At 38.3% G+C, this 10,291-nt stretch overlaps 1 protein-coding gene across 3 annotated transcripts in view; it reads left to right on the forward strand.

Moving 5' to 3' along the window:
- The window catches only part of cadm2a (cell adhesion molecule 2a), a 534,075-nt gene that overhangs the window by 506,130 nt on the left and 17,654 nt on the right, over positions 1–10,291 (forward strand). For all 3 annotated transcript variants that reach the window (XM_057821958.1, XM_057821960.1, XM_057821959.1), the window contains one exon: positions 5,728–5,850. In XM_057821958.1, the coding sequence (XP_057677941.1) occupies positions 5,728–5,850 (123 nt within the window). The remainder of the gene's footprint in view (positions 1–5,727; positions 5,851–10,291) is intronic.

Consider the following 10,291-nt stretch of genomic DNA (forward strand, 5'->3'; position numbering starts at 1 on the left):
GGATTAATTCCGACTTATGTAGCGCAGGAACGGACCTTGTTTGTAACCAAGGGACTACCTGTATAGTGGTGCAATATAGGCATTTTTCCATAACTTCAGTTGAAGTTGTTACATTTATCATTATTAAAGCATTCAGTGGGGCATCACAATACAATTAGCCATAATATGTTAACTCTACGACCGCATATATCGGTATCGGATTTTTTAAGTTGGACAATATCGGGATATCATTTATCGGTTAAAAAATAATTATCGGACAACTCTAAACGTAACTTTGTGTTATATTTTCAATAATCAGAGGCGATTGCTCTCAGACTGCAAGGGAAGCTCAGCTTCCCCCAAAATGTGAAAAAAATGTGTATACATGTCATGACTAAATATGTGCTACAACACACTCCACTTTTGCTCAGAATTAGCTTCTTATCACTGGTTACGATGCGGCTTGCTTTTCATTCATTTGCGCTGCTTCAGTCCTTTAAACAATGTGGACATGATGCGTCTCCAGAGTTGAGAGTACATCGTTCCACTACATTGAAACGAGAAAAGTCATTGGCTGGGATTATCCTGCCCATCGGACGCCGTGCGTCTCTGGGGGTCTATGGGCTCGGCTGGCCCAGACCCTCTGCTTCTCTGGATGACAATTGGCTGATCTGTCAGAAGCTGAATCCATTTTTGATGGATAACGAAATAAGCGAATCAGTGATCTTGTCGTGTTAACATTTCAATTTTCATTCCTTTCATAATACTTAATAAGACTTTCATTATCATCCTCGCGACATTTGCTTAGTTAAAAACAACTAGAGAAAATTTGACCTTCTCTTTTTGGTGATTTTTTTTTTTTCATTGTAGCTGCTTGTGTTTGGAGACTTGACTTCTGGCACTCGAGTTTCTTTCTCTACTGAGTAGCGGGTGCCGCTGAGTCGCTCCACCGTCACAAAGCACCCACAGGCGGGCACACTTTGAGCTTACCCTCATAGAAAGACCAGCATCCGCCACTGCATAATACTGTATAAGCCTATGTATAAAAACATATATACGGCGGAAAACACAGACAAGACTGAAAAGGCTGTGTCTGCTCTTGCACTCCTCTTTAAAAGAAATTGCTGTATTTTAAGCCAAAACAACTGTTGTGTTTAATAGAACAATATGTCTATATGCTGCCATAGCAGATTCATCCCGCATTAAGCCCCCAAACTATTTTTAATTTGTCCGTTTTACCCTTGAAACCCCCGTTTACAGACTTTCACAACCGCTTTTGTTTCAACCCAGCCATAAAACAAAAGTAATTAATTATATTTATTATTCAAAATTTCATTTTTAGCTTAAAATCATTAATTGATGTCTAATATTTCATTTAAAAAAAAAAAACGATTTTAAACAATTATTAACTCAGATATTTTAAACTTTTAAACAAATTACGTCACAATGAAAAACTTTGTGTCTGTAAAAAAGTCTCGGATGTCTACCTCATAACTATCGCTTAATTGTTTTTAATTGATTTTTTTTTTTTTGGGTACTGTTACATTTTCTCCCATATGTTAGATGATAAATAATCGATCCAAACAAAAAAAAAAATGAAAAAAAAAAAAAACGTTTAAAAGGGTAAATATATAAAAAAATATATATATATATATAAGAACATCTCGACCACGGCATATTGGTTATATTACCATCTTAAGGAGAATGGTCCCGCTTGGGTGCAGATGGAAGCATGTGCATGTCTCCCAAATTCATTAGCCGCCTTGTGTGGTGCGCCACTGCCCTTGAAAGTTGGGGTATCAGGAAATAACCCAGTATTATCTCACTCCCTTTGGATACTATCTCAATTTAGGAAAAAAAATGGTGTAGTTGGTACTTGTCTTTTTAGCCCAGTGGCATCGAATCATTTTTTGGTCCCCTCAACAGTCGATAAAGCCTTTCATTTGTGGTCCAGCCTGGGTCTTACACGTTTAAATGACCTTTTTGTGGATGATATTTTTGCCTCTTTCGCACAGCTAGTCCAAAGATTTAATATTCCTAACTCTCATCATTTTAGATATCTGCAACTTAGAAGCTTCGTTAAGAGTATTATATCGCTTTTCCCAAATAAACCTCCTACAACAGTTTTAGATGATGTTATGTCTTTAGATCCGACAGAGAAAGGGGGAATTAAGCGCATTTTTAATCTAATTTCTAATAAGGTAGCTCCGTCCTTATCCAGAATCAAAGACCTGTGGGCACGGGATCTTCAAACACCAATCGGAGAGGGACTGTGGTCTAAGGTTTTGGGTAGGGTACATAATTCATCTATGTGCGCTCGTCATGTTTTGATTCAATTTAAGGTAGTACACCGGGTACACTATTCTAAGGTAAGATTGTCCAGAATCTTTCCAGAAATCAGCCCTTTGTGTGATAGGTGCAAGCTGGCGGATGCAACACTGATCCATATGTTTTGGTTATGTCCCAGCTTAGAAATATTTTGGAAGGGTATTTTTGAAGCCCTCTCCCTCGTGTTAGGGGTCGGAATCACTCCTGATCCTATAATATCAATATTTGGAGTTTTACCGGAGGGTCTGTGGCTGCCTACTTGGGGGTGTAGGGTTATTGCTTTTACCACCCTTTTGGCGCGACGTTTAGTTCTTTTGAGGTGGAAGGAGGCTGCCCCACCCACAACTTCGCATTGGATAAGGGATGTGCTGATGAATCTTAGGCTCGAGAAAATCAGATATATTCTTCGCGGTTCTGAAAAGAAATTTTATAATACATGGGGACCTTTTCTTTCATTCTTTGACAACACCACTACACAAGTGCAGGAATGACATATGCACTGTTATATTGCTAATTTAGCCATGGGGGATGGGCAACGGTACGGTCGCTTTCCATGCTGCTCCTATTTGGTGGGACATTTGAATGTATTGCACTGTATTTTTATTCCGTGGACCACCGTAAGTCTTCATACTCTAAATTTTTGTTTTTTTGTATTGTATTTGTATTGTATTTTTATTCCGTAACCACTATGTATCGAAGTGATGGCACGGAAGAACTTTCTATGACTCTCTGGACATTTACGATTAGACATAGACTTCATGGTTGTTTGTGTTGGATAACTTAGAGTGAAACAATTTTTTTTTTTTTTTTTTTTTTTTTTTTAAATTTATTTATTATTATTATTATTATTTTGTTTAGTTTGGGAGGGGTGTTCTGTATTTTTTTAACACCAATAAAAAGAAATTTGAAAGAAAGAAAGAACATCTCGACCACTTCTTGATGTCTGCGACTTCTGCATCGTCACCCTTGTTATATTACCATATTTCACCCATAAAATCCCCCCAAAATCCAGCTGTGGCCATTTACAGCTGTGTCTTGACACTCAGTGATACACGCCACATGGAGTTTTGGGATCGAAACAATGTAAGTACGTGATAATATCTCGTTAAAGTCATGGCGTCCTTAATTCTGCTCTTTCATGCTCTCACCTCCAGATAGGGTTTCACTGTTTTTTTTTTGTTTTTTTTTTTAAATGCCCCCCTGTTCGAAATTTTTCTTCCCCCAGAAAATTGAGATTTTAAGCTTTCCAATGATGTATCACACATGCAAAAAGGACAATTTTTAAATTTGGCCAAATTGAGTGTCTCGGAGCAGAACTTCAAGTCACCTGAGTGTTTTCCGCCATACACAATTAAAACAAAAAATGAAATCACAATCAAACGATTAAAGCAAAACGAGCGAATCAGTGATCTTGTCGTATTAACATCCGCGGGAGGCATTTTTCAATTTTCATTCCGGTGTTCTGACTTGAACCAGAGACTTTCATCATCATCCTAGTGACGGTTGCTTAAAAACGACTAGCAAAAAAATTAGCTTATTTCTGGTGTTTTTTTCCATTGTAGAGCTTGTGTTTGGAGTAGAGCTGAAACAAATCCTCGAGTAACTCGAGTTTAAAAACTGATCCAAGTAATTTTATTCACCTCGAGGAATCGTTTCATTTTGCCAGCTCTAAGCATCACGTTTTACCAAGACTACTTTTAATGCGGGACAACCCGCTGACGTCACGTGCATAGAGGAAGACTCAATAAAAAAACAAAACAAAAGAAACTTACCGCAGCCGACAGCCACTACAAACTACGCCGACGTTGCTAAAAAATACGTCCGCATGATGCTAATGTGGTAGCAGGTAGTGTCCGATGCGTCTCATAGATATCGCATGCATTTAGGACTAGATGCAAAATGACTGACTCGGCCGCGTCTGGGCGGCGTTAGTAAAAAGCCGCCATCTTTAAGCAGTAGACTTCTCATCGCTAATAAATATAACGTTACTGTCACTCGCTCACGTAACGTTGGCCCTTCGGAGGGCTAGGTTTCTATTGATTATGACCTCTGTCGATGCGTGGCTAACGTGTCTTACATACAGGCTTTAGTTAATCTGTAAAAACAAAGCGCTGTAGAGTGATGAGGGTGTAAAATTAAAACATAATAAAGCTAACTGTCAGTTTTAGCTCAGTAGTCATTGCTGACTAAAACACCAAGTAGCACTGGTCCCTAATGTGCTCCAATACAGCAGGTATCTTATATTTATTTTGAACACAGTCAAAACACTCAAAATCCTATCAGTATTTACAGTTTAGACTAACTTAAAACTCAACTAGAACTTAAAAATAGCTTGACACAAATGGAAATTAAATTGAAACAGGTGGGAAAAACACATAGCTTTCAAGTGATGTGGGTTATCAAGCGTAATTACATTTTTAGGTAAGATTTTTTTTTTTTTTTTAATAAGATCTAGAAGTTTTTTGAGTGAAAGCAGTGAATTTTTTTTCTAGTCACATCTTAGATGCAATTGTTTTCTGTTTTCAACAATGTACATCGAAAATAAAGACATTGATTGACTGAAAATGGTTCAATATTGGATTAAATGTCTTTTTTTCTCATGTATATTTATAATTGCTCTTTACCTTTAAAAAAAAGTTTTATCCGATTACTCGATTAATCGATAGAATTTTCAGTCGACTACTCGATTACTAAAATATTCGATAGCTGCAGCCCTAGTTTGGAGACTTGACTTCTGGCACTCTAGTTTCTTTCCCTACTGTGGCCCCTCCACCGTCAGAAAGCACTCACAGGCGGACACAGTCTGAGCTTCCCATCATTGAAAACCAGCATTCGCCACTGCGTTTAATGTAGTTTTTGTGATTTACTGAAGCTTTTTGCTTGGTTTGGAAATGTTGAAGAAAGTCAGAGAAAACCCAGCGCTAGCACTTTGTTGCCGTTTTGTGTAATGTTTGAGGCGTAATCGATGGACACCTTTTTTATTCCATTTTAGAAAGATCCTGTCAATCCTTTGTGCTGTTTTTCACACTTCTATTCTGCTCATATCAATCACCCTTGTCCTTTCTGGAATTTTCCGAATGATGATTTATTTACTGTACCTTTCCAACCGTCAGCCTGATTTTGAATTTTTGGGACTTGTGTGACTCCGTGGGTGGTTTCTGAATTATTCATCTACCTTTTTTTTCCCTTACTCCCTACCTCATTGTCTTTTCACCTTAGCTTTACCAGGCGAACGTCTCTCTTTCTTTCTGGTCCCCATTGCTCTCTGTTTTATTATTCCCTGTGAGATTCTGTGAAAGGAGCCAGCACCTCAGAAGCATCATTAGACAAAAGAAAAAAACTGGAAAGAAATTCCTTCATTCCTTGTTGCAGTGTTTGCTCTTTTTCTGTGTTGACACTCGCCTTTTCATCTCTTTTCAGATCCCAACGCTCTAGCCCATCACGGCACGGACCACGCTTTGATCGGGGGAGTGGTGGCCGTGGTGGTCTTCGTCACCTTGTGTTTAATCATCGTTCTGGGAAGATACCTGGCCAGGCATAAAGGTAAAACCACCAAGGACTCGGCTCACGCTGACCTCCCCTCGTCCCATTAGACGTTCCAGGCGCTCGTACGATCCCCAGGTGGCGAGTGAATGATAGGCAGCGGCCACTGTGAAGGACAAAGAAAAATATACGACATGGAATTGATATAGGTTGGAATCCCTTGAGGGCGGCGAGACTGGAGAAATCTTTTTGGTCAAAAACGTGCTCTGAAAAGACCATCAGATGCACGAGGTTAAATGATTCAGACATTCCGCTCTGTATATTGTCAGTCACCCAGTTCATGTGAAATCACATGGGTTGAACTGAAGGTAATAAAAGGACAGAAGGGATTTACATTCATTTTGGTCTCGTTGCAACGATTAATCGATTAACTCGAGTAATTCGATTTGAAAAAAGCATCGAGTTAGAAATTTTGCTGCTTCGAGGATTCGTTAACAGTGATGTTGTCATGGTTTGTTATGAAAGTGTTGCATTTAGTTTTATTAATTTGAGTGGATACACTGCCCTCCAGTGGCAACAGTGAATATTGCCATAATTCGTCTAACATTGCTAAATCCAGCTGCTCCCTGTTAACACCAACATAAGTCATGTTTTTCTTAGAGCTAATACCGTATTGGCTCGAATATAATGCGGCCCTGATTAAAAGACGACCTCCTCTTTTTCAAGACTGAAGTTTGAAAAAAGACTTTTTGAACACCAAATTAATTTTTATACAGAAAATAATTACAGTACATCTGAAACAAATGATTTTAACAATATATTTGAGAGAAAAAGCATGTTATTTTGCCTCATTCAAATCTCAATATCTGAACATTTAAATATGTAAACTAAAGTGCAATCACATTCGGAAATGAGTGGCTTCTGGTTTTTGAAATGTAAATAAACCAATCTATTGTGATAAAACAACAAAATTGCAATAACTGCATTAACCATCAAAGTGAAGTCTAACTGTAACTGAAGTCTTGAAACAAATCTGAATAAGGAAAAAAATTGCAATAAGATAATGCAAACTGGTTAAACTTGAGAGTAGCTGAGATCTGTCATGACAACATCGCCTCAATGATATCTGGCGCCATCTAGCGTCGTGAATGGGTATAAAGTCTAGACCGCGAATATAAGATAACCCCGACTTTTTCAGTCTTATTTCTATGCAAAAAAAAACACCGTCTTATATTCTGGCCAATACGGTATGTTTGTTTATTCATTCGTTATTTAGTTAAGAAGTATATTTTAGCAGTTTTTTTCTTGGAATACGTGTTTGAGAGTTATGATAAACGGATCCACGGATAGAAAGACTTGTAGTTCTTAAAAGATAAATGTTATTGTGAGTTAAAATAATTCGATATTAAAACCCCTCTTGATGTTTTAGTTTTTATACAAAATTAGTTTAACTAGTAGGTCGCCATTGTTGTTGACGTTGCAGGGCGGTGACATCACTTGGTTACGCTGCCGGGCTTCCAGTGCATTACTCTAGCGGCATAAACATGTCATCAATTCAACCCTTTCAATTTGAACCCGAGAGGAACATTAATGAGTATGACAGCACCGTCGATATTTCACAAAACGAGCAGCAAAAGTAAAATGAACAGGAAAGACGGGATGAGACGAGAGGCGAGTATGACAAAACTGGCGTTCTGCCAAAATGTGCTACACCGACGAAACATCTACAAGAGGCGAATTTGACACCCAAAGTACTAGCATGCGTTTTAAGCTTGTTTTGTTTAGATGCATAAGGGCAGAACATCATAAAAATGCCTTAAGAAAATACCTAAACGTAGTAATATCAAATACGGGTGGCTCAAATACGCTACGTGACAAATGTGGTCAACATATCAACAATCTGCTTTAAAGCTACCGCAAGAAAACACAATGCTTAAAAGTATGAGAGGGAAACGCATGCAAAAAGTATTTCGAGGCAATGAAAAGGTAATAAATGACTCAATAAAAACACAAATAGTAAGTACTCGCAGCTTTTAACCGATGTGCGCATGTGTTGGACGTCTCGCAGAATAGAAGGACTTGCAGAACACCGGTAGTGTTCTTCTAGTGACAGTGACAGCTGCGGACTCCACACTGTCCAAAAACAGTCCAAAAAGTATTGTATTTTGTGTAATGATGGAGGATATACTGCCCTCTGGTGGCAGCGGTGTGTCTGGCTGGACTATCACCTTGTATGACTGAGGTGCGGATTCAGACGTCTTACATGGATAAAGGATAGCTGCACTCTGGTTTGGCCTACATAAGGCTGTAAGTTGTTTCAGCTAACACATGTGTGTGCATGGATTTTTAATGAGGTTTAGAGCTCCAGTATGTAAAGTTATATGCAGAAGTGGGTATAGTAGCCAAAATGTTTACTCAAGTGAGAGTAGCAATACGTCAAAGTAATATTACTCAAGTAAGAGTAAAAGAAGTCATCCAAAAAATGTACCCAAGTACAAGTAAAAAAAAAAAATCCAGTGAAAGAATACTCAAGTAATGAGTAACTTGTTTGATTTTTTTTTTTTTCTCTCAGCACAAATTTATCTATATGAACTGTTGTTATCATGATACTGTACAATAACCCATTACATAACTACATTAAGCCAAAGAAATATAAAAAAATATATTCAATTAAAGAGAGATAAAAACAGTAATGAAGCATTATTCGTCCAAAGAGCATGAGTATAGTTCCTAGTTTGAGTAGTAAATACTGGAGTTCCTCCATAGTTACTATTATGATTATTTTTTTAATTATTATTATTATTATTATTAAAATGATCATATCTCCGGTTTTCTGTAATCAATCGGTGCCAAAAGGGCAGCGCTCCATTTTCAAATACTTCATTTGTTACGGTACTTTAAAGACGGTGATTGAACAGGCTTGCGTGATCGTGGAACGGAAAGCTTGCGTCTGATTGGTTAATGTGAATGACTCATGTCATTGGTGAAATTAGTAGCGCTACTCTTGGCAATAGCATCGCTAGCGAAAAAGAAATAATAAATCTAATATGTAGACTAAAGAGGAAAATTGTAACAACTCTTGTGTAGCCCAAAGTAGTGGAATAAAAGTCCCGTTTTTTTTTTTTCTTCACAAATCTACTCAAGTAAAAGTAAAAAGTACATTTTTCTCAAAACGTTACTCAAGTAAATGTAACAGAGTACATGTAACTCGTTACTACCCACTTCTGGTTGTGTGTGTGCTATTTTCTATGAGAATTGTAAATATGTTAGCATTGGTAGCATTTAAACTAGCGGACTTTTGTTTGGCAAATTAGGCTAATTTAATCTATTAAATTTACATATTGATCAGACTAGATGGATGTTTGAACACCGATTGCTTTGTGTCAAGGGTTTTATTGTAAAAATGTGTCCTTTTGAACATAAGTTACAGATTTCTAAATTGTATAAAATGAAGGAAGTCAAAAGCTTCAAACAGCACAATTCAGATTCAGATTTCCTTTTATTGTCATTGCACACAAAAAAACACTGCAGTGAGATTTATGGCAACGAAATGTCGTTGCTTGCTTCCGGCTTGCCACAGAGTTAAAAGACATGCAAAAATAGGTAAAAAAATGGAACTAAAATAAACAGTGCTAAAATAGAAGAAGCAAGTAATAAATAAATAAATATATAAAGATACAAACATAACAACCAGTAGGGTTACATAAGTACAAGCATACCTCAATATTTATATCATACATATGTAAAAGAGAAGTGTTTACAGTGCTTTCTATGAGGTGGATCAGCTGAGAATGGGACTATGTATGTGTGGGTCTATTTATGTGAGGTTGTGTGTGGATGTTAGTGTGTTGGGATGAATTCATCAGTCTAATGGCCGCGGGGAAGTAGCTGTTCCTGAGTCTGGCAGTTCTACAGCGGATGCGGCGAAACCTTTTGCCAGACGGCAGGAGAGAGAACAGTCCATTCTGGGGGTGGTAGGAATCTGAGGCAATATGTCACGGTCCGGATAGGCAGCGGCTGACTGCTAAGTCCTGGATGGATGGGAGCGGGGCCACGATGATCTTCTCCGCTGACCTCACTACTCTCAGCAGAGACTTCCAGTGCGAGGCCCCGCAACTCCCAGACCAGACGGAGATGCAGCTGGTCAGCAGGCTCTCGATGGTCCCTCTGTAGAAGGTGGTCAGTACGGGAGGGGGGAGAGTGGCTCTACTCATCAGCCGCAGCAAGCTGAACAACTTCACGTTTAGTGAGAACAGAACACATCGCATTAATAAAGTGCAGTAAAAAATAAGATACTGTGAGGTACAATAAGGTACTGTCATGGACTTCATAATGTATTGACGGGAAGCGGGGGCCGATAAATGGGGGCCTGCATTGTTGGCAAGGCCGTCAAAGCTGACCAAGTGGAATCACAGACAGAGAGCTTTTTTTGTTGAAAACTCTTGTGAATAAATGCTTAAATCACTGAATTCTTTATAGATATGGACGTAAAACAGTCTCG

The sequence above is a fragment of the Corythoichthys intestinalis genome, chromosome 18 (assembly GCF_030265065.1).
Source record: "Corythoichthys intestinalis isolate RoL2023-P3 chromosome 18, ASM3026506v1, whole genome shotgun sequence".
NCBI classification, from domain to species: domain Eukaryota; kingdom Metazoa; phylum Chordata; class Actinopteri; order Syngnathiformes; family Syngnathidae; genus Corythoichthys; species Corythoichthys intestinalis.